Source organism: Borostomias antarcticus (genome assembly GCF_949987555.1).
Source record: "Borostomias antarcticus genome assembly, chromosome: 1".
In the NCBI taxonomy this organism is placed as follows: domain Eukaryota; kingdom Metazoa; phylum Chordata; class Actinopteri; order Stomiiformes; family Stomiidae; genus Borostomias; species Borostomias antarcticus.
The window spans coordinates 28,918,739-28,944,069 of NC_140234.1; the positions used below are offsets into that span (position 1 = coordinate 28,918,739).

At 45.5% G+C, this 25,331-nt stretch overlaps 2 protein-coding genes across 2 annotated transcripts in view; both read right to left on the reverse strand.

The window, feature by feature from the left end:
* Positions 1-680: 680 nt before the first annotated feature.
* On the reverse strand, positions 681-1,556 carry LOC311324706 (claudin-8-like; the record flags this gene model as incomplete). The annotated part of the gene is made up of 1 exon (XM_084457267.1): positions 681-1,556. The coding sequence occupies one exon, from the start codon at positions 1,554-1,556 to the stop codon at positions 681-683; it is 876 nt and encodes a 291-aa protein (XP_084313393.1).
* An 11,970-nt stretch (positions 1,557-13,526) lies between these two features.
* LOC311324794 (rho guanine nucleotide exchange factor TIAM1-like) overlaps positions 13,527-25,331 on the reverse strand; it is a gene marked incomplete at both ends in the record, with an annotated part of 33,477 nt that continues 21,672 nt past the window's right edge. The window contains 12 exons of the mRNA XM_084457387.1: positions 13,527-14,089; positions 14,567-14,739; positions 15,679-15,766; positions 15,922-16,027; positions 16,780-16,838; positions 17,262-17,370; positions 17,469-17,587; positions 17,729-17,908; positions 18,716-18,824; positions 18,926-19,051; positions 20,558-20,626; positions 20,900-21,085. Of these exons, the coding sequence (XP_084313513.1) occupies positions 13,527-14,089; positions 14,567-14,739; positions 15,679-15,766; positions 15,922-16,027; positions 16,780-16,838; positions 17,262-17,370; positions 17,469-17,587; positions 17,729-17,908; positions 18,716-18,824; positions 18,926-19,051; positions 20,558-20,626; positions 20,900-21,085 (1,887 nt within the window). The remainder of the gene's footprint in view (positions 14,090-14,566; positions 14,740-15,678; positions 15,767-15,921; positions 16,028-16,779; positions 16,839-17,261; positions 17,371-17,468; positions 17,588-17,728; positions 17,909-18,715; positions 18,825-18,925; positions 19,052-20,557; positions 20,627-20,899; positions 21,086-25,331) is intronic.

Below are 25,331 nucleotides of genomic sequence, written 5' to 3' on the forward strand. Positions count from 1 at the left end.
TGTGCATACATCGTTGAATAAGTGAACACTATGACCAGTTATGTGAACCAAAATGGGACAGAATGCTTTTTTCATTTCTGTGCGACTTTAAATTCTAATATAGAAATAGAACAAATCAAGAATCCTCTTTTTGTACTTTTATTGCAAATCACAATAGGCCTCAATTTCAGGCCAGTGCTGTGAAAAAAATATACATACGAAACTCCAACATGAACTTTTACACACTTCATCTGAAAAAGCCTAGTGCTTGCATTGTTCTGAAAGAGCAGATTAACAGGGAAGGGTCGGTTGCGGAAGTTGGTTTTCACTTGCAGTATTCTGTGTTTTCCCTTTAGTTTTCTCAAGCACTCCATTTCCAAACGAATCAATATAGCCATTGGTATGAAACAGCATTAACAGAGAACTGTGTTGGAATGTTAAAGGAAGATTTTAACATTGTTGTTTTTTCTGACAGTATGTACATCAATAAATTCAACATAATCAGGCAAATATACAAAATCCCAACCGAAAATGAATTTCACAAGTCATGCGCTACTCTTCGTAGAAATCATTGAAAAGACCATGTCCAGCAAGAGACTTGAGTTCAGCCTTTCCACCCTCCTCTCTGGAATTACCAAAAATGCTTGGATCCAGGTTTAAACATAGTTCATTGAATACCTGTTTTGGGCATTTGATTTCCCTCACATGTACTGGGGGTTGGGGGTGTACACCATGGACCCCGCTGGTGGGGCTGAGTAGGCAGGCTGGTAGGAGTAGGCGGGCTGGTATGTGTAGGGTTGGTATGTATATCCTGGCTGGTAGACTGAATTGGGGTTGTAAACCATCCTCTCCTCTTCCTCTTGAGTGCGTGGCCCGTGGCGGCACAGCAAGATGACCCCGGCGACGAAGAGCAGGGCGGAGGTCACCCAGCCGATGTAGAGGGCCTCTCCCAGCTCCCGGCGCTGGGCGTCGATCAGCAGGGGGTTGTAGAAGTCCCTGATGATGACGTGACCCGTCCAGGACACCGGGATGATGATGGTGATACAACCCATGAGGAACAGGCAGCCACCGGCCACCAGGACCACATGCTTGGTGCGTTTGCGGTGGTCCACAACTTTAGTGCACTTCATCCCCACAGCCGACACGATCAGGGCGATGGAGCTGAGGGCCACGGAGCTGCACATGAGGCCCCTGGCCGCCTGCAGGTCCGGGGGCAGGAACAGCAGGGAGTCGTACACCTTGCACTGCATCCTGATGTTGGCTTGGCGGTAGCAGTTCATCCACAGGCCCTCCCAGCGGGTCTCCATGACGATGATGTTCTCCTCGATGAAAGCGGTCACCTTCCACATGGGCAGGCCCGTCACGGCGGCCACGCCGATCAGGCCGATGAAGCCGATGATCAGGGCCACCACCTCGCAGCAGATCCCCTCCCGACGGTCTTTCCTCGCCAGTCTCTCCTTCTCCTCTTCCACAGAGTCCGCGTACGTCTGGGCCAACTTGTCATTGTAGGCAGTGCCGGCATAAGATAAAGGCGGTTTCCCGTCGTAGCCGCTGTAGGCTGTGTAAGACCTGTCCATGTCGGCTGTCAGACAGACAGAGAGCAGAGGATAGGCCTGCTACTGTCCCCTCACAGCTGAGTCCTGAGTGAGAGGAGCGGAGCGCGACAGGCGGCTTATACACCCCAAAATATGCGAACGATGCAATGTCACCCTACTGGTTCAGCTGCTCTACAGCCATCTGATGACTGAAGATAGAGAAACTGGCCGTACTTGATAAAACGACGACAGATGATTCGCAGGTCACTGAAACCAACATTAACAAGTGACCCATTAATCCTTTGACCCATTGCGCCCTTTTGATGAAAGGATTGATTTGATCAAAACTAAATTAAATCAACTAAGGAAAGGCAAGTTTATTTGTATAGCACATTTCAGCAACAAGGCAATTCAAAGTGCTTTACATGAGACATTAAAAGCATCAAGACAAAGTGCAACACATAAAAGGTCATATAAAACAAAATGCAAAAAAGGCATTTAAAACAAAATGCAGGAAAAATAAAATACAGGAATAAAAGTTACAGTGCAGTGTTTGAATTAATAAGTATTTGATTTAATAAAAAGAAGCAGCAAAAAGAAAAGTCTTCAGTCTTGATTTAAAAGAACTGAGAGTTGCAGCAGACCTGCAGTTTTCTGGAAGTTTGTTCTAAAGGTAACTAAAGGTACAGTATCAAATCAAATCAAATCAAACTTTATTTGTATAGCGCATTTCATACACAGAGGCAACACAATGCGCTTTACAGAGAGCAATGGGGGGGTGAGCTACATATTCCAGAGGGAAGCAAAAAAACAGTTTCACCCGGGGGCCAGAGAAGTGAGCTGTAAACATTCTTCCCTGACCTCTCTCAACGAGACGATCGAGCAAGCTCCTGGAAAATGTTTGTCTATTGGCTAAGAACATATACAGAGCAGTAAACATGGGCTAGATACTTCATAAGAGAGACATGACTAACAGGAGAGTGCACAAATAGTTACAGAGAAGTTGCCTACATGGTAGGCCATTATGTGTTAGCTATCCCTGTAGTCTCTAATATGATATTTAAGTGAATCATAACAAAGCACAATAAGCACTTAGCAGAACAGGCTCATAGAGAATGCCGCAAGGCAGGGGTGGGGAAACAGAAAGCAGAGAGTCAAAGGTAAAAAAGGGGTGGGGTTGGCTGGATAGAGACAGCTGACGACACAGAGTGGGAAGGAGCTAGTCACGAGGAGGCAAGGGGCCTTTCCAGGAGCCATAGGGTGGACTTTTGGCCGAGGACGGGGGGGGGGGGGGGGGGGGGTTCTCCAGGACCTGCTACAGGGTGGCTTGCAGGAGACAGGGGGAGTCCTGTTTAGAGTATGGGAGGGAGAGACATTAGGGAGGAGGACAGGGTTAGTGGCTGTACTGGACATCCACAACAGACACTGGGGTATCTATCAGACTCAGGGTGGTCTGCGGGTGACAGTGGGGCATCCACTGGACCTGGTTAGAAGGTAGGAGGGAGAGAGAGAGGCACTAGGGAGAGGGGAGTATGTGATGATCACACTCAATAATCCTTACTTCATTTAAGAAAGCAAGACTCTTACCAGACAAACATTATTGTCTCTCAAAAATGTTAGTGAGATCGCCAACACCTAAACTGCAACAGACGTTATTTCACATTTTAAATACAAATAGTTGCATTGTATACAATACATCTTAATCCTACCACCATAACTTATTTCCTCAAGATCCTGTTTCAAACTGTATCACCAATGTATATATTTAGTCTAAACTGATTTTGTTCCCTTTGCACAGCCAAGGTGATCTGAGGTGTCTGGGTGACTCCCTTGCAGACACTGTGTAAAATGAGCCTCCGGAAGGTGTGAAGAGAAACCTGAGTTGGATTAGTTTCAATGGGGCATCAGTTCAACGGCCAGTACTGATTAATAAAGTATGTACTGTGGAATTTGAGTGGTATTTGATATATATATTTAGTGTTACTTAGAGCCATGGTGACCTAAGTTATAACTAGCAAGGCCAGTCACATTTCTTATCATATGTTTGAGCAAGACTGGGGCAGGGCTCCTCAGCCCATCTATCTAATAAACAAGGACACTGCTGACGCACAAGAGTATTATCCTACCTACTGTACCTTCTCAGCTGCCCACCCACTCACCCATGATCTGTGTCTGTACCGTGAGCACTTCTAGCTACACCGGAGTGATGCTTAAAGGAGTAGTAAAGGGAAAATGCATGTTTAGCCCTGTTTTAAGGTTACTTATGATCATATACAATGGTTCAGATCAAAACGTTGACAAAACTAGCACTTTTGAGAAAGTCTGATAAATGCTCTACCACCGTGTTGGTCATACAATGGATGTGGGTGGGCACCGTGAAAAATAATTCAAAAAAACATGTTAAACACTCAATTTCAAAGACAAGAAACTCACCGAGGTGTTAGTTGGCGTTCTGACATATAATTCACCATAAAGTAAGATTCTATTTCATCTGGAAAGGCTTTTTAAAATATTTAGCATAGAACTATTTAGTCGCAGCACATACGTGTGTAAACCTCCGCAAACTAGGTAGCCTAGCAACATAAACAATAATAATAGCTATTGTAAGTAGTTCCGCTTCCTGAATCCCCTCTGCGGATTGATCTTGTCGCTTCAATACAAGTCAATGGATGTCATAAAATGATCAATAAAACCCTACAGGATTCATACTTTGCGGCGAATTTGATGTCAGAACACCAACGGACACCAGTTACCCCCTCGGTGATTTTCTTGTCTTTGAAATCGAGAGTTTAACATGTTTTTGAAAGATTTTTCAAGGTGCCCACCCACATCCATTGTATGACCAAAATGGTGGTAGAGCAATTATCAGACTTTCTCAAAAGTGCTAGTTTTGTCATAACCAGAACCATTGTATATGATCATTAAAACAGGGCTAAACATGCATTTCCCCTTTACTACTCCTTTAACCCAAACGCTGACCCTGTTTACAGTGGTTTGTTGTGTGTGTGTTGGGATGGTCAGTTCTCTCAGACACAGCCCATCCAGTCTGTTGCCCACATGCATCCTTGCTTTCTCACAGGGCCATGTGGACAGCACAGGCCCTCTATGCCTGTGCCTTGGCCATTAGTTTTAGGACACCTGTCCTCTATTATGGAGTTTGTTATTGGCCACAGGTCTTTAACATGGCTGTTAGACCTTAGCTGTCCTCTGTGTTCGAGCAGGAGCCCTGGTATTGCCATTACCTTAATAAAGAAACACTCCACCTCTCACCCATACAGTCTGGAATACCTATATTAATATTGATGTCATTCTCAAATTAATTGATTCTACTGTCTGATTGCTATATTGATTCAACATCTTATTATATGCTTCTAAATGTTCTGTTTTATTATATGGTCCTGGGTTACTGTTCATAATATATCGTTGCCTACCATTCAGGTGTAGTATCCTGTGGATGGTCTCAGTGGAACCCAGGAAAGGGTTGGATGTTGCTTTGTATACATGGTTAGGTCTCTGGTTATACAGTCTGGAGTTACAGTATACCTACAACTGCAGGCAATGTTGCCCTATTGAGTGGCAGATAACAACAAAAGGCCTACAGCGTCTGCATCATTGTCATGACAATGCTGTTAGAATGGTGTTGAGCAGGCAGCTAAGAATGAGAGAGGATGAATTGCAAATAGTCAAAGTATAGAATAGAATTGCAGATGGTCAAAGTCAAGAGCATGTCTGTAGAATCCTCAGAGCATGTCTTTAGAATCCTCAGAGCATGTCTTTAGAATCCTCAGAGCATGTCTTTAGAATCCTCAGAGCATGTCCTTAGAATCCTCAGAGCATGTTCTTAGAATCCACTTTTATTGGTTCGTGAATCCATTTAAAATCCTGACATTGTTAAAGATTTGATTTGATTAGCCTATTGGCTGTTTCTACTCCTATCTCTGCTTGGCTGTGGTAGGCTACAGCATTATAATCGATTTAAATGGATTACAGCCACATACTTTGATAATGTTTTGAGGATCGATTTGTATAGCCTAGCTAGGCCTAAGGGCATGATTATCATTGACATGATGCCCATGTAAGATTGTATACTGATATGCTGGGAACGTTTTAAAGGAAAGCTAGGGAATTCACAGGTAGGCTACAAGAACCACTCCTCCTTTCCACAAAGTTATTGAAGGAAGGGTTCCGCCCTGTGTGCCATCAGATAGCCCAGCCAGTAGACCTACTAGAATGACTCATGTTCAGACCTGAAAACAGGAAGTGAAACTGGTGAACCTGCAGAACAGGCTTGGTGAGAGTGACATGGCCCTCACCCGTTTCAGGTAAATAAGTAAATAGACTCTTCCTGCTGAGAAAGACAATTGAATTCTGTCATGACGGGACTCAAAACAACCATGGTATCATGTTATTTGCTGTTCTTTACAACTCTGTCCTCATCTACAACTGTTTTATCTGTATAGCTCCAACAGTAGCTAGTCAACTGAAACATACAAGTACTGTAGGTGCTACCACTACTAGCAGTTTTGATGAACAACTGGACTTCATTAGTCAGGTAGCATAGTCAGCTAGCAAATAGGCCTAATAAACGAAAATAGGAATAGGCATGTCATTCCCAAATTAATTGAAAGTCGGATAACTTAAATTTGTGCTTCTATATGTCTACATGTGAACAAGCACAAGTAGATAAAATGTTGACCTATTAGCCTACATTGTTTTCCTTGAATCATGTTAAAAATGACTCATCACAATGGGATGAAGAATAAATAAAGGTAAATAAATAACTGTAAATACATGAATCTGTTAGTTATTGGATTAATCTGTTTGGGTGGCTGTGACTCAGAGCAAGTGCCGTCCATTTACCACTCCACCTGATGAAATCGTAGGGATCATTTAAAAGGGGCGCTGTCCATTCGTCACGTGTGTTATGAATGCAATTTTGATGCTTCTGTCTATCCTTTTCACAATAACCTGCTTTAATGTTGTCAGAGTGCTTGCAGAGCCACCATCTGATCACACATTTCCTTGAATTGCTGTCTTTATTTTTTAATCTTTAATTCTTAGATGCCAAATCTAATGTAATGTATTATGTTTATGCCTAGTGTGTCTGTAATTTTTGTGCTGCTTCTTGGCCAGGTCTCTCTTGCATTTTTTTAATTTATTTTTTTATCGCAATGAGACTTAACCTAAAGTGTAGCAGAATAAACCTGCAAATGAATCCTAACTTTGCTGACCTTGTTTCCACTGCGTCGTTGACACAAAGGGGCGATACATCATTGGTGGGGAACAGTGTGCACTTGTTTGCATGTTGATGTGCACACAGAAGAACATGAACAGCATATGAGCGCCATCTGCTGTATGTGAATGCTATTGCATGTTGTCGGTATACGGCACTTCCATACCGATAGACTACTACTTTAGGGCCCGTTTACTTTTCGTCAGTTAAAATATCCTCGGGTTGGGTGCAAATAGACACTACATTCAAGAAACCATAAACTAACATGTTTTGACACTTTTTGTTTTTACATAATTCTTTGTTTTACATCGTTGATCTAATTTGCCCTAGGGTCCTACTCTTCCCTCCTTCTTCACACCCTCTACATCTCCTACACATGGTTCCTTGACTCATTTTGTTTTGGCTTTGATAAGATATAAATGAAAGTATTCTCCTAAATCTTGCCCTTGACCTTGGATAAGAAATTATACTGGAGATGTTGTCTTCCTCCTCCGGGCCAGACGTGGCCCCCCTTCACCTCTTCAAGAAGTACCTCCTTCCTTCCTCTTAAGCACCTATTGCACCTCTTAGTCGCATGTGTAGAAAGGAAATACACTTGTGAGTTCTGGCGAGTAGTATTACACAGACCTCCTACATTAAATGCAATTATTGTACGTCGCTTCGGATCAAAGCGTCTGCTAAATTACTGTGATGTAAAGTCACCCTGCAGATCTGAGCATTGCCCTGGTCCGGCCTCCCTGTCTGACCGATGGAAGGCTGATCTCTGTGTTTCACTTCCTGTTTTCAGGTTCAGGTTTGAACATGAGTCATTCTAGTAGGTCTACTGGCTGGGCTATCTGATGGCACACAGGGCGGAATCCTTCCTTCAATAACTTTTTGGAAAGGAGGAGTGGCTCTTGTAGCCTACCTGTGAATTCCCTAGCATTCCTTTAAAACGTTCCCAGCATATCAGCATTCCTCACCACACAGAGACAGCTGATGGGCTTGTGGAGGGGAATGAGAGACAGGACCTCCACAGCGCAGGGGATCAGAGAGGAGAAGAGAGAGGCGGAACCCTAAAGCCAGACACATTTATTAGAGTGTCTATATGTGTAACAGAATGGTGAAGGGACTGCACTTACATAGCGCTTTTATCCAAAGTGCTTTTACAATGGCCTCTCATTCACCCATTCACACATACATTCACATACCAATGGCGGTAGCTGCCATGCAAGGTGCTATCCTGCTCATTGGGAGCTATTTGGGGTTCAGTGTCTCGCCCAAGGACACTTCGACATGTGGATAGGAGGAGCCAGGATTCGAACCGCCGACCCTATGACCATTGAACGGCACGCTCTACCTCCTGAGCCACAGGAGTGTCTTATAATTTATATAATTTTTAATCTTTGTGAACCCCAGGAAGTTTAGCTGTCGTTCTGTGACCGCTAATGGGGATCCAAAATAAACATATAAGATCCTGGGCAGTCATTCTGATGGAATCCATTAGTGCCAAGCTCACTGAGATGTGACAGAAGGCACAGTCCTCCTGGAGATAGGTTGGGTTTAGGTAGTATTATTTTCCAACTCTGCCACTTATCTTCTGCTTGAAATAGATCTATCCAAATAATGAAACTGGACTGACAAGAGTGATGAGACCAAAGTAAGGGTTAGGTCAAGCCTGCTCCTCGTGTCCATGACCAAATAGCTGCATCAGTCTTTCACTATCTGGGGTCCTCTCTTTAAAACACATCGGTGCCCTTGTCTGGATTTCTAACTCACAGTCACAGTCAGAAAACACAAATCAGTCAAATGCATGAAGTAAAATCCCTCCCAGGATATCCATGCTCATGAGCTACAAGAACTCTCTGTCTCTCTCTTTCTCTCTCCCTCTCTTTCTCTCTCTCCCCCTCTCTTTCTCTCTCTCTCTTTCTCTCTCTCCCTCCCAGGATATCCATGCTCATGAGCTGCAAGAACTCTGTCTCTCTCTTTCTCCCTCTTTCTCTCTCCCCCTCTCTCTCTTTCTCTCTCCCTCTCTTTCTCTCTGTCTCTCTCTCCCCCCTCTCTCTCCCTCTCTCTGTCTCTCTCTTTCTCTCTCCCTCTTTCTCTCCCACCCTCTCTCTTTCTCTCTCTCTCTCTCACCAGCATGTCTGTTCTCCGGTCAGGAGCAGGACATCCAGGAGGCTTTGGCAGCTCGTCCAGCTCGCTGGCTGGCAGGCAGGCCATGTGTACAACTTGTTACGGCGAGTCTGGCTCAAGGCAGGCACAACAAATATGGCAGACCACGCAGCAGCACCATTTTAAAGGTGATTTAATTAAAAGGATCAGAGGCCTAACAAAAGATAACTTAACTACAAACTGGGGATCAGTATAAATGAAATATATACTATGTGTTGTGTGATATGGTCTGTGCAATGAGAAAGTGCAATAACATAAACAGAAGAGCCGGGCGCGCGGGAGCAGCTGGTCTAGCCAAGGAGGGAGGGACGACTGGTCTCTTCCTTCTCCCTTTTATCCGTGGTGATCCCGAATCAGTCAAGGACCCACACCTGGGGCCTCATTTATCATTGAGGTACGCCTTCTTTTACACGGTCTTTTTCGCGAGTTCAGGCGTACGCCATTTGCCCCCCCCACATTGCGATTTATCAAGCCGTAAGGGCGAAAATTTAGTCGCCTTTCTCCGCGCTTTTGTAGGACACCTCTCCAGTTGGCGTACCGATTTACACGGTGTTCTACGCCCTTCTTGAACACAGGGGGAACTGGCGACGCAGGTGGTGCGTCGGTGAATTACTATGTTTGACGGAGAGAATAAGAGCGACAGTTCATGAACGCACAATCATGTAGGCTACTAGGCCAATTCAGCACAAACATATATCGCAATGCAAGATTAGACGTGTCCTCTAACCGGCTCATTCATGGTTCGATATGGATTTGTTCCCCAAACTGTACCTATGCGCTGTCCCAAACCCTTCCGCGCTATATGTCACACACCTAATGCAGGCACTCCATCAAACGCCAATCATTGACCAATTAGATTGTCATTAATATGTGATCATGTGGACCTGTTTGCTCTTTGGTAAGCATATAAATGACAGTCCTCCTGTGCGTAATGCGAGCCTAAATGAATCCGGCGCTACTCGGCCTACTGGCCGATAGAACTCCAAATAGGTGACGGCGATGGCGACTGCACCCACATAAGGGCACCATCAGTGAATGAATACGTCTATGTGAATCGCTAAAATGTGCACACTAGAAATACCCAAATCATATGTGACGCCGACATGCTCATCACAAGTGTAGTGGCACGGTGGCCTGGCTCCACGCATGACTCATTCATCCTGGCGCACAGCAGGGTAGGGCTAGACTGGAGGCAGGCGCTGCGCGTGACGGCTGGCTTGTTGGTGTGTTCATAGCCAAGATACATATTCTTTGTCTTATTTACTTTTAATCTTTATTAGCATTTTCCATCCATACAACGACAATACAATAAAACATAAAAACCTACAATAACAGTTTATGGGTACATCCATCCATGCAGCTTTTTTTTCTTACTCAAATATGACAATTTTAATATTAGTGGTATCATCACACTTCCTTCTATAATCCATCCATTTATCCCATCTCCCTTCTAACTTTCCTTCCTGCATCCTCAATGCATGCGTGAACCTCTCCCTAACATACATCTCCTCCACAACACCCACCACTGCTCCTTGGTTGGGGGTTCCACCTTATACCAAGCCCTCGTTATTGTCTTTTTACTAGCAACCAATAGTACTTTCACTAGGTATCTGTCCCCTCCTTGTACATCATCCCGTGTTATGTTTGCCAAGATATATATTCAAAGCTGATAAGAAGGTGGAGGCCGGCGCGCTGGAGGTGGAGGGTACAACTCGCGGGGGCACGACCGTCAGGTCAAGGACCACTGCAGACTCCCCCTCCTCTGAGTCCCACCCAACGTCAGAGTCTGGAGAAACAATTTCAATCATTTTCTTTGAGTTTGTCTGTGAACTTGATTATGCATTAAACATTTCATTGTGCAGCCATATTCATTTGATATGTTTTTCTGTTGGCAGCCAAATAAATGCTTAAGTGTGATTTACCGGGTGATTTAGATGAGAGTCTTAATAATGTGGTCTAACATTATGAAGTGGTCATCTGTGTTATCGTTCCCTGTTTTTGGTCCTGAATCAATCATAGCCTACCACAGAATGTGTGGAATGTTTGCTTTCCAACACTTTCAAATGTAGGCTCGTACAAATAGCTTACCTTCCGAAGATGATTTTCTTTCCTCGCGTGGACCTCACCAACAAGCACATGCACCTCCGTCTCCGAAAAGTTTCTCTTCTTTCCGCGTTTTTCCATAAACGTCTTTGTCTGTCCTTTGCTCCACGCTATATTATGTCGGTTCCTTCCGGGGAATCCCCGTTGTTCGCTGTCATAGTTTTGACCATATATGGTTGGATTAGGGCGTGGAGGGGGCGGAACACGGGGCGCGTGCGCGTACACTCTCTTCCCCGCCCGTCTCGGATTTACCGTGCAGAAAAGGGCATACGACATTTTTGATAGATCCGAAAAGCGTGTAAATATTCTCGTCGTACGCTACATTGTGCATTTTCCGCGTTTTCGTCGTACGCCCTCTTTTACACCTGAATTTACACGCTCTTTGATAAATGAGGCCCCTGGTCGACCTGGAACCTGGGGGTGACAAAGGAGGACACCAAACAGGGAGAGAGCGCCACCTCCCACCACGCAGGGAGATGACACCCCTCCAAAACCAAGAGGAGTTCGTAACAAACTATTCCAAACCATGGCTGCGTTCCAAATCGCATACTTCTACTTCTTACTACCAGTACCTACTATAGCTGCCCTTAGAAAGTACATACTTTGCAAGCAGTAGGCATCCAATTGGGACCTTGTCATAACATTGCACCTTGAAATTTGCCCACATCCGTCGCTGTCCATAACGCGACATTCGTCTACAGCTGTCATGACTCACACATGTGACGCACATTTCCGCTGCGCACAGGATTGTGGGTCAGAATAGCCAGAAAAGCCTGCTGGCTTGCATACTGCAAAATACGACCGGATGTAGTAGGACATCCTGGTATTTTTGCCATACTGCATGTGGCATACTATGTATTGGGACATACTACATCCTGTTTTGGCATACTATATAGTAGGGTAGTATGTGATTCGGAACACAGCCCATTTCTAGACTGACCTTGCATGTTTCTTTCTGTAAGAGTTTTTTTCTCAGACATGTCTAGACCAGGATAGCCTACAGGACATTTCCTCTCACACCTACAAATGGTTTTTCACAACTGCATGCCTTACCTTCAGGCAAATGACAAAGGAGTCAGAACAGGCTGGGTCAAGTCACGAATGCAAGTGAACCAAGCAAGACTTTAGAATTAGTAGGAAACAAATTTATTTTAATATGATATCAATACATTGTTCTATTTACATCAGAGTAAAAAATGCAGTCTTGATAGCACGGAGGGTTGTTCTACAGGTATATTATGATTTCATTCTCAACCCTTTCAACTTGATCAGACACTTCAATCTCAAGATTGTATCAGGCAAGTTTGGATATTCTTTGAGAAAATTATTTTTGGGTCTATTCACTGATGTACAAGTGAATGAAAAAAGACATGGGAACAACACCCTTATTTTTTAACAAAATAACACAATGTAAATGTGTAAGTTCTCCACAACAATGAATGTGCATGTGTTTTAGAAGCAGTACTACGTCATGTGATCTGATGTGGATGTGTTGAAGAGAGCAGTAAGGTTGGTGTGTTGGTCCGTATAATACGATGTCATGTTGTCGTCTATGATCTGGATCTGGATGGTTTGGAAGGAGCAGTAAAGGAACACGCTTAAACAAAAACAACCTCGAAATATAAAAATCACAACAACTGAAATAATATTTAAATGGTAATTCAAGTAAAACAGGATTCTGTTAAGTTAAACACAGGTAAAGTCCCTCACTCTCTGTGAAGAGAGGTTTAAAACAGATCGTAAATATGCTATTCTATCAAGTGGTCATCAGTGTACAAACAAAAATAGTTTTCAGGCTTATGCCTTCGGTTTGCAAAACAAGAGATTAAAATTATATACATCAACTGCTCCAAAAGCACATCAGTGTACAACATAAATACAGTAAACTATCCTTCCCTATCCTTTATTATATGAATACAGTAAATTGTCCTTTAAAATCTCTATTATATGAATAGTTAACTATTGTTTAACAAGCTTTATTATACGAATACAGTAAACTGTCATTTAAGAATCTTTATTATGACTACAGTAAACTGTCATTTTCCATGATTTATTACATCTCTCTAACGACATTCCAATAACATACAGCCGTTGAGGCTTATAACACAATTATAACACAATGTCACACAGAGATGGAGCGTGTTCACAATGCCCCCATTCTCCCGGACACTGCACAAATGTGCAAATCATGCCAATCAACACTAGTGATTAGATTTGATGATTGTACAGTACCCTTAGTCCTCCTCTACAAGCTTACAGCTGATCTAAGCACATCAGCATATTTTGGGCATAAATCTCCCTCACTCAGTATTCCAGTATTGCTCCATTAGTGGGCTTCAGTGAGAGATGTGTCAGTATCTTTTAAAAACGCATTCAACAATATTGGTGTGGATATATTTCACATAGTACATGTTTATGCACATGCATTGTTGGTGGCGGACTGAATTACATATTTCTGTGTGAGGCACTAGCTCTCTGCTTGTATTGTCTATCTGTGTGTTTGTGCAGCCCAGTCTGGGGGGTCAGTCCGTGTCCTCCCTGCGTACCCAGATGGCCTCACTCTGTCCGCCAGCAGCCCCCTGCCCCTCCACGTTCCCCCCGGCCAGGGCACACGGCTCCCCCCGGTGGCACGGCTTGGCGGCATCGGTGGACGTGTTGTTTTCAGGCCCCTCCTGGCCCTCGTCCTCCAGGGACAGGGCTGTGACGGGGGCCTCCAGGTCGGGCCCCACGGAGGGGCCGCTGACCGCCGGGCCGAAGTCGTCGTCGTCGCTCAGGATGTCGGTTTCCTTCACGCCTGCCCGCTCCTCTTCGTACTGCTCCAGGTCAAACTGCTCCTCCACCCAGCGGTCCGTGTCGCCGGACGCCTCGGCCTGCTGCTGCTGAGGCTGCCTGGAGGGCTCCTGGAGGGCAGCGGGGTCAGCGGGGTCCTGGAGGGCAGCGGGGTCAGCGGGATCCCGGAGGGCAGCGGGGTCCTGGAGGGCAGTGGGCTCCTGGTCGGGCTCTCCGTCAAAGACGATGTCCGTGTCGATGGTGAAGCGGTTTCTCACCAGCTTCCTCCGGCCGAGGGTCCGCACTGGCGCAGACACTGCAGACAGGAAACAAACATGACATCACAAACATGACATCAGTCATTCAGCGGACATTTTTTTAATCCGAAGCGACTTACAAACACTGTGGTTACAACTTCGTCGATTGATTGGTTATTGACTTTGCTTACATTAGTAAATGGATAAGACAAAATATACCTGTACACTGACCCTTATGCAAAGAAAATATATTCCCCTATATATTATCTGTCAATATATTATAGTATGTAAAATTTATGGAGGAAATATACAGAATAATATATGATACATAGGCTACATAATATATTGAATAATACATAAGGAACTGCCACTTTTCATATATTGCAGTATATTGGAAAATATATAACCACTAACGTAAGTTTCCTATATATGGAAATGTATTGTTTGATATATTACATTATATTCTCGCAATATAATCGCAATATATTTTTGTCTCATAAGGGGATATACAAGACCCATTATGGGCTGGCCCTTACCTGCTCTGTTCATAGCGGGACGGGCCCCTTTCAGGGCACATAGGCGCTTCCCTCCGAAAGGCACATACTGCTGGTTGGGCGGTAAACTCTCCGTCTTCAGAAGCTGCCTGCGCTGCTTGTCCCTCAGGACGGAGTGAACCGTCTTCAGGAAGTCCTTCTTACTCTCTGGGGAACTGCAGGAGACAGGAAAAAACTGTAAAGGGCTGTTGCACACCTTGTAAAAACTTGAAATCAGGTGCGTAGGATAAGGTTGGCAATCTGGGTGTGGAGAGAAATCCCGCAACACTGATCTTACTGGCAAACTCTTTATTGGTATAGAACAACGCTTTGACCTTCATCAGGTTTATTGATGAATGTCTAGTACCGAAACATTGTTCTTTTTTCTATACCTATAAAGAGTTTGCCAGTAAGATCAGTGTTGCAGGATTTCTCTCCACACCCAAACTGCAGGAGACAGAAAGACATGCTATCAGTTTAGTCACTGACCCCGTTTACACCTTGCATTAAAATGCGTCTCGTATCGAGATTGTATCTAGATAATGATTTAGCCTGATTACATTTACACCTGGCATTAATATGCGTTTCGAGTATCTTCAACCCGATCCGTTTGAGATCCGATCGACTCTGTCCAGCTGACAATCGAACGTCACATCCTGTTTGTGCTTGAATATTTTCGTCCGACCAAATTTAGAGTAGACACTTTGTCTGGTCTGGACTCCAACCTTAATCAGAATCCATTTTAATGCTTTCTTGCTAGCTGCCATGGAAGCCGGCTCTTTGCTGGTCTGGAACCGGCGCGTGCCAACGGCTTCGTATTTCCGCCCACGTTGTTGAAATGTGGATTAAAGACGCATTTTCATTTACACTCATATTAAATGTGGTCGAAATGCGTCCCTGACCACCTCCGGAGGTGGTTTGGCCGATCGGATCGCAATCCGTCTTCAAAACGTTTTGGCCGCATTTACATCTATACTTTCATGTGGTTTAGCACGATCAGATTTCAATCTGATCACAAAAAAACGCATTTTAATGCTAGGTGTAAACAGGGTCACTGTGATCCTTGGGTGGTTAGAACAAGGACAGGAGCAGCAGAAAGTCAAACGAGGCTGTACCGGCAGCACAGATGGAACGTTCTCTCTGGCCGTCCTTCTGACTCGGACTTCACATGGACGATCTCACACACTGCAGTTCCCTCTCCGTCTGGAGGGAAAGACGCACACACACACACCGGGCTCATTTGCATTCATGAAACTCTCATCACAAAGTCAATACCCGGACAGCACTAACAATGGACGCTATCACGTCTCGCCATCCAATCATTTCATTATGCGGTTATGAACCCACCAATAGCGTACCTGCGTTTGCCACAGCTCTGACCTGAAGGGCGTCGGTGGAGATCATGTGACAGAAGCGGAATGGCTCCTTCTCCTCAGAAGACAGAGACACTCGATGTGAACCACCCTGAGATACACACACACTCAGTGAACCACCCTGAGATACACACACACTCAGTGAACCACCCTGAGATACACACACACTCAGTGAACCACCCTGAGATACACACACACTCAGTGAACCACCCTGAGATACACACACACTCAGTGAACCACCCTGAGATACACACACACTCAGTGAACCACCCTGAGATACACACACACTCAGTGAACCACCCTGAGATACACACACACTCAGTGAACCACCCTGAGATACACACACACTCAGTGAACCACCCTGAGATACACACACACTCAGTGACAGAGCGCAGATGTACTACAGCAGACAGGCACGGCATGCTAACATACTTTTACTTTTTTTTTGTCCTCAAGCAATAAATATACCTTGGAGCAGCTGTCAGTGCAGACCTCCATTTATTGCATTCTTCATAACCATATTGTCCGGCCCCAGCGGATGGTCGATGTGCTTAGCAACTCTACAACTTCTTTATGCTAACGTACTTTCCCAATGAAAAGCTTCTTCAGAGACCTGCTGATTTATTTTGCCCACTGAAGTAAGCTGCATCTTGTGAATAGTAATCGTTAATAATATTAACATGTGGGGGTGTTTTAATAGATATCAGCTCTAGCTGGCTTCTTCAGGTGACCCACTGGGTTAGTTCAATAGCGTCACAGTAATGGAATATAGTACTATTCTCTGAATCCTTTTTAATGGTCAAGGTTAAAAGACAGTTGAATAGTGATGAACAAGATACTCACAATTTTCTTCTTCTGCTTGGAGCCGTCTTTGCACACAAAGACCACAGCGGTTTTGAAGACTGGAAGGGAAAAACAAAGGATAGCATACAGTTTATACATGTATGTATAACAAACATTTATGAGATTTATATGTATATAAATATATATGTCATAAATCTGTGTATGCATGTATGTATGCATATATATATATATAAATCCAGATAAGTATTCAAGAACCTTTCCCTCCCGAACTACAACTTAGCAGACAAAGTACAAGGCTCAAAGGTCAAGGTCAAGGTCAACTTTATTCATATAGCACATTTAAAATCAACCGAAGTTGCACCAAAGTGCTTTACACTTTATAGTATATAAAAATAAAATATCAAATATCAAAGTGGCAGCTTATGTTAGGGTTATTTCTCAACAAAACACAAGCATTCAGGGTGACTGATTAACTTTGATGTAGGACAACCCAAACCCTGAGACATTTCCCCCGAACATACCAAATGCGGCCAGTTGGGGGTCTTTCTTCCATTTCCCCAAGGAGAGTGGTGGGTTGATCCAAGACACGGAGGTGTGGAGCAGCAGGTCGCCCATGGACAGGTCAGCAACCTGTCTCACGCAAAACACAGCAGGGTCACACCGACAACATCCCTCCAAACACATCGACTGACAGCAGAGAGAAAACCAGAGAGAAGCCCACAACTAACCTCTTTCTTATCCGCGCTCTGCTCCGCTATGAGCTGGTCAAACACAGCTCCAAACTCCTCGTGGATCTTCTGCATCTCGTTGATGTGGCTGGCCACCTTGTTCATGGCTTTCATGGCAACTGGACGGAATCAGAAATCAGAATTTTAATTGAGTTATCAAACACAACGTAGGCGTGGCTATTTCTCAACATGATAAATGCACTGTCCGTTCATAGGAGGCGTGTGACATCCCGAGCCGGGCGTCGGTGGGCGGGGCTCACCCTCCAGGTGGTAGTGCTCTTCGCTGTCGGGGTCCGTGAGGGAGTGGAGCTCGCGGAGCAGCAAGGGGTACTTGAGGACCCTCTGGATGGGCTTGATCAGGTAGGACTCCAGGGTGGACGAGTGCTGCTGCTTGGGGTTGCGCACCTCTAGGAAGGCCTTGAAGTCGACGTGCGTCTTAGCTGGAGTGACAAACACAAGGCCTGACGTTAGTCAATGTCCAATTATGAGCTGACAAGACTTGAAAGGAAGTGTGAGTAAGTGTCACAGTGGTCTGGCTCAACGGACCGAGGTGTTTTGAGATAAGCCTCTTATTGGTGCCGCTCAGATTCAATCCCCCGACACTATTTTGCAAGGCCACCACTGAAAAAAAAATACAATCTTAATTCTGCCCAAGATGATAGTGGTTGTTTTCCCCCTCTCTCAGAATGAGAATCGGGAGCAGCCAGACGCTTCTCCGGCGCTGGATCAGCGCAACATGAACTATGGAGAAAGGTGTGGCCAGGGCCGGACTGGGGAAATCATTCAGGCCGGGAAACGTAGCCCCAGTCAGGCCACTATTAAAGCTGTACCCCCCCCCCCCCCCCCCTCGTGAGATGGAACTCTTTCACCAATCGCTTTCTTAACGGGAAATGAGCAGCTTTCCCGCTTCCCAACTATAAAGCAACTGTTGGCGAGTTGTTGGAAGGGGGGGGGGGGGGTCTTCTAGCCTGCAGGCCAGGCCAGTTAGCACGCCAGTCAACCGGGAAAACTCCCGGTGCTCCCTAAGGCCACCCCGCCCCTGTGTGTGGCCATGGAAGAGTTACACAGCTACTACTGGTTCTGACCGGGTACCCCCTGTATCTCTGGCCCTGAGCTATGCAGAGGTCAAATGAACAAGTGTGTGTTTCAACTGCTCCACGTCGCAGATTTATGGAGATCCTGACCGCTGGACCTCTCCTCTCCAAGGCGCCAACGAGGAATGCTGGCCGAACAAGTGTTTTTCTCACCCTTCACCAGGACCTTGGGGACTTTGGTATGGCTCGCACAAAAAGCACTGTAGATCTTAAAGCGGTCGGCGTAGTAGAGGAACGACCCCCCCAGGGAGAAGAGGATTTTCTGTGGAAGGGACGAGAGCTTAGTCAACCAAGCCTGTTACAATGGCAGATTATTTTTCAACAGTCGTAATATTTTGGGGTTTATTCCAAAGGGTGTTTTACCTTAAACTGATCCACTCTTTCCAGCTTCTCCAGATCTGGGACTAATCTGGTCCCGTCTTCCAGGGTCTTGAGAAACTCCACCTGGAATTCCACCATCTCCGGAAGATTCCCAACGAGGACGTCCAGCTGGATTAGTGAGAGGGTTAGGGTTAGAGGAGTGATTCTGTGTTCACACGGGGCGCGGCGAGAAAATTCGCGCCGCCCAGTTCGCCCAATCTCGCCGCGGGATCAATGAATCCTGACCGCCGCGCCGCCGGGTTCGGCGATTCGCGCCGCCCGTGCCGCCCACCGCCCAGTTCGCGCGAATTGTATTGACTTTCTATGTAAACTCACCGCGCCGCAGGAAAACTTTGCGCCCGGTGTGAACACAGCATGAGAGGGTTAGAAGAGTGAGAGGGTTAGGGTAGTGAGAGGGTTAGAGTAGTGAGTGGGTTAGGGTAGTGAGAGGGTTAGGGGTAGAGGAGTGAGAGGGTTAGGGTAGTGAGAGGGTTAGGGTTAGAGGAGTGAGAGGGTTAGGGTAGTGAGAGGGTTAGAGGTAGAGGAGTGAGAGGGTTAGGGTAGTGAGAGGGTTAGAGGTAGAGGAGTGAGAGGGTTAGGGTAGTGAGAGGGTTAGAGGTAGAGGAGTGAGAGGGTTAGGGTAGTGAGAGGGTCAGGGTTAGAGTAGTGAGTGGGTTAGGGTAGTGAGAGGGTTAGAGGTAGAGGAGTGAGAGGGTTAGGGTAGTGAGAGGGTTAGAGGTAGAGGAGTGAGAGGGTTAGGGTAGTGAGAGGGGTAGAGGAGTGAAAGGGTTAGGGTAGTGAGAGGGTTAGGGGTAGAGGAGTGAGAGGGTTAGGGTAGTGAGAGGGTTAGAGGTAGAGGAGTGAGAGGGTTAGGGTAGTGAGAGGGGTAGAGGAGTGAAAGGGTTAGGGTAGTGAGAGGGTTAGGGGTAGAGGAGTGAGAGGGTTAAAGGAGTGAGAGGGGGAAATATTAAAGACTATCATGAACTGGAGCTCATACCGGCCCTCCGTTACCGTTGTGAGCGCTGACCTGGGAGGTCCTCATACGTAAGGGAAAGATCTGTGTCTCGCCAACACTAAAGAGAAGCTGAAACATCCTCTCTCTTTAAAAACACCTCCCCTGTCCTCCCCTCCCTTTCTCTTTTCTCTCCCCTCCCTCTCTCTCTTCCCACTCCTCCTACACTCCACTCGTCTATGATTACGCAATACCCCTTGACAGGATAGGATGAACCCTTGAGATCCACTGCAGTTTTAAAGCCAACTACTCCACAGAGGCTTCCGGGCTTTAAAGGACCATACCGGTCTAAATATGATGTGATCTCCTAAAACTACTCACCCAACGTTTATCACATTACCGCAATCCATTTTCCGAAGTAAAGCTCACGCTAAAAGATATTTGCATTTTCACGTTTTACTTACATTTCAAAAGTTGAACGTGATGGCTTCAAAACGTATTTTTAAATTGTTCCCTTGTTGTGCTGACAAACTCATCCCGGTTGGTTTCAAATAATTTTCAGTTGAACATAATTTTCAACTTTTAATATGAGCTTTACTAATGTGATATACGTTGGGTGACTAGTTTAAGGAGATCAAATCCTATTTAGACCGGTAGGGTCCTTTAAGTAACACGTGACTCACCTCATCCTGGGTGAGGAACGTCTCTTTCTGCAGCGGGGTGAGGAAGCGCCCGATAAGGCAGTTAAGATCCTGCAAGAGAAGAGTGGATCGTGCTTGGTTGCGTGTTGCGTTTTCTCTCGTCACCCCATGAAATTGACAAATACAATTACATCAGGCATGATATTCTAATCACTATGTTGATTCGGCTACAACTGCCTTGAGCTCAGCCAGGGGCACAGCTGTGAGACAGAACAATGGGTATGGATGGATCACTGGGAATAGAAAATATATGTTCATGACAAGACTACTGGGCAGACAGAGACACACACACATACACACACACAACACACACAAGCTACTAACTTTGACATAGGTGCGCTCCGTCTCCACCAGTTCGCAGATGACTTTGCGTAGCTTGTCGGCGTGGGACAGCTGGCGCAGGGCGGCGGGGGGCGGGAAGGGTGAGTCCGGGCTGGGCGAGGACGACGCACACTCTGACGGGTTCATGTCATGGAGACTGCGGCAGAAAGCTGCGACCTGCTCCGTGCTCTGCAAAAACAGAGAGAGAGAGAGAGAGAGAGGGAGGGGGAGAGAGAGAGAGAGGGAGAGGGAGAGAGAGGAAGAGGAAGAGATGGAGAGAGAGAGAAAGAGAGGGAGATAGAGAGCGAGAGAGAGGGAGAGAGAGGGAGATAGAGAGAGGGAGAGATAGAGAGAGAGAGAGAGAGAGAGAGAGAGAGAGAGGGAGAGATGGAGAGAGAGGGAGAGGGAGAGAGATGGAGAGAGAGAGGGAGATAGAGACAGAGATATAGAGAGAGGGAGAGAGGGGGAGATAGAGAGAGAGAGAAGGAGAGAGAGAGAGAGAGAGAGAGAGAGAGAGAGAGAGAGGAGACATAAAATTAGGGATTAAGTTAGGGTTAGGCTTAGTAATAGCATTAGTACCTGGTACCTGCCGACGAAGCAGGGGGAGTCAGAGACATAGCTGAACCATCAGCTCAGGTGAGCCATCTCCTCCTCCACTGAGCCTGCACAACCAGGCACAACCAGGCACAACCAGGCACAACCAGACACAACCAGGCACAACCAGACACAACCAGACACAACCAGGCACAACCAGGCACAACCAGGCACAACCAGACACAACCAGGCACAACCAGGCACAACCAGGCACAACCAGACACAACCAGGCACAACCAGGCACAACCAGACACAACCAGGCACAACCAGGCACAACCAGACACAACCAGGCACAACCAGACACAACCAGACACAACCAGGCACAACCAGACACAACCAGGCACAACCAGGCACGCTGGAGCGGCAGAGAGGGAGTTCTAAAAAAAAACATCCTTAGCACTCATTGGGTCTATTTTCATCCTGTCATCACAGTGACTCTCCTCCTCCACCACTTTCGCTCTCTTTATCTATCTATCTGTCCGTCCGTCCGTCCGTCCGTCTGTCTGTCTGTCTGTCTGTCTATCTATCTATCCATCTATCTATCTATCTATCCATCTATCTATCTATCTATCTATCTATCTGCCTTCCCCTGTGTTCGTCTTCCTACTGACAGCTGGGTGGTGCACTGATTTATCTTTTCTGAAAACCAAAATCAAGACCTTTCTGCATTCAGAACATGTTGCCTAGGAGACTGGCTCTGAGGCGTGCTGGGCTATCATTAGGCTGATGCTGTATTCTGCAGAGCACAGAACCACCAGTATCCTACATATGAGCAGGGAACCTGGGAACCAGGGAACCGGAACGGAGTTGTACACATGAGGAAGCACATCTCACTCTGTCATCATCTCATCTTCACTGTTGCTTCACACCACTACTCCGGGGCCCAATACTGATATTTTCACAAATTGGTGGTACTGTACCACATAAGGTGACCAAACAATTTTGGTATTTTTGTCTTTCTACATGTCTCTAGTGTATATTTTGGTATGATAGCCCTGCCTTTCTAGTAGCTTAATGATAGTGATCACTCTATAAACAAACATACTCCCATATAAAATGACAAAACCCTGATTACTCTATATCTTTTTTTCGTTTTTCCTTCTAGACAATATTTTTGGAAACCAATAGTCTTACAGTGAATGTCTCTAATATGTCTTTCATTCACATACACATACATTGGTATAAGGTTACACAGTTAACCCTTTGATGCACAGGCTATGCAAACCCACAACATGCAGGGGCAAATCCAGATTTTGGTCCAAACATTGGTGGTACCGGAACATTAATAGGGTCAATATGAAAACATTAATAGATGATGACCTCTCCAGCCTTGTAGCTTAATGACTTTTGTAATGGAAAATCCAAAATGGTGCTTGACTTGACATTCACACAGGAGAAAACCATATGAGTGTCATGTGTAACAAAACATTGACACACCAGAATGGCTTAAGAGAGCAAAGGCCTCCGCCCATGAATGCATGTGGTCAGTGTGTACAATGACATTAGGGTGCTGATACTTAGAAGCGACAAATGTCAAAAATATACTGGTGGTGCATCGCCATTACAGTTTATGAGCAGCTGGGTTTGACACAGCTGGGGTCGGCTGAGCGGTTGCTCTTCAGCTCTGTTCTCTGAGCTTCCTAGCTAGCTGGATATGACAGAACCCACAGCAGTAATCTAACTAGCTATGAGCATAACTAGCTAATTCAAAGCAGTTGATTTAACAAGTCCAAATGAATGGAGGTGAATGTTTGAGCGGCTCTGTGGCGCCCTAATCGGGTCAGAGCCCCCCAGTCCGAGCCCTGTGTCTCTAGAGCCCCCACAGGGGAGCTGGCTTTGCTCAAAGTTTTGTTTTAATTTGTGGATCCGCTCCGTAATTCAGATCCGCTCCAAAATTGAAAGGGTTCTAAATTGGCCTATGCAACGATCTGAGTTTGTGGCCCAGAGGTGGAGTGCCTTTGGGTTATCCTGCACTAAACTAACCAGTTGTGCTGTTGTTTAAAGTATGTGTGTAAACAGCTGTGCTGTGAATGAACAGAAGACAAATTGGGAGGGAAAATACTCAGAGTTCATCCAGATGACAGGTGAGAGAATCAAAGCACTGATGTGTGTCTGTCTGTCTGTCTGTCTGTCTGTCTGTCTGTCTGTCTGTCTGTCTGCCTGTCTGTCTCTGTCTGTCTGCCTGTCTGTCTGTCTCTGTCTGTCTGCCTGCCTGCCTGCCTGCCTGCCTGCCTGCCTGCCTGTCTGTCTGTCTGTCTGTCTGTCTGTGTCAATAAAAATGATTAATCTTTTTAACTCTATTCCCCTGTTCTCTTTATTATGTTGGAGATACTGTATCTATCTGTTCACATTCAAACGAACACTTCTGAAGATGGAAACACCAGCCCCTCCATGTCCTTTTTGATCTGATGATCACCTGTTATGACCTTAATTGACTTCTGCTTCATTCCTTTGGGTTTAGAAATGTCTCGTGACATTTTTTAGGTATGAGGAAATTTTTGCTATGAGGAACTGCAGTTGTTTTGTTCTCTACATTATTCAGGCCCGTAGCCAGGTGGGGGGGGTTGGGTCGATCGAACAACCCCCCCCCCCCCTCACAACCAAAGGTTCAGAATTTAAGACCAAAGATCCAGAATTTAAGACAAAAGGTCTGCAATCCCCCCCCCCCCCCCCCCACCCCGTCAACAAATCGCCCAACAATATAAAATAATCTGTCTGCAATGTCTAATGATCATAACAACTCCTCCCACTGCTGCTTGGACCAGTTGGTCCAGTTTGTTCATTCCTACATTCCTTGTAGGGCTTCTGTTAGTGTGTTTTGGCTACTGTACTGTTCACATTACTCCTAATTCCACTGGAATAAACATTGATATTTGTAAATAAATATACTATATTCAGAGTCGTATTCCATTAAGTAGGTTTTAACATATGGATGAAGTTAACATTTAGCCCTATTTCTGATATGACTAACATCAATCATTGATCGCTCAAATATTGAGCTACATCGAGATTTTCGTCTGACTCAAATTTATTTAGAATGGAAGTGGGCAGGGAATGTTAATATGCATTGAAAAACTCAAGAAAAACTATCAGCAAGCTCAGTGTGTGATCTTACCGGGGTCAGTATGCTGTACTGTGAACTGTATCACAAGCTGTTGTGTTTAGCATCGCTCCAGCTCGTTTTCCCTGCTTCCGTGGGGGAGTTCAGGGGAGGAGTGAAAAAGAGGCTGGAGCAATGCTCACATCCAAGCCTTGCCATGCATGTAAACACAGCGGATTGTGATACATTTCACAGTAGAGCATACTGACACCGGTAAGATGACACGCTGAGCTTATGCAAAATACATATGGAATTGTGTTTCCATTGGCAGCTCACACCCTGATAGACCTGATATTGCTTCCCTCCCTCTACAAACATAATGGGTCTTCATTCTGAAATGTTGTGAGGCCATTTTGTGAGATACCAGTAGATCCCCTCCCCAACATTATTTTGCAAGGGTATTGTTGGGGGGGGGGAAATGGTTTAGCGCTGCCCAAGACGATTGTGATTAGGTTAAAGAAGTACTGGGTTTTTTCCCCTTCTACCTAAATGATAATCAGTTGTAGCCAGATCCTTGTTCAGCGCTGGAACAGAAGTAAAGAGAAAGTTCTGGCTGTATGTGAGACTAGTAATACCAACTTAAACACAAATACATGTCACAAGCCAGGGTCTCTCTGGAAACCAAGAGAAAGCAAGACAATTATAAATCAATCAAAGTCATGTGGAATCATTAAAATATACTGATGGGTCAGATTTGCGTGCCGTTGTCTCTATTGTTGAAACACTGGACACCAGAGTTCT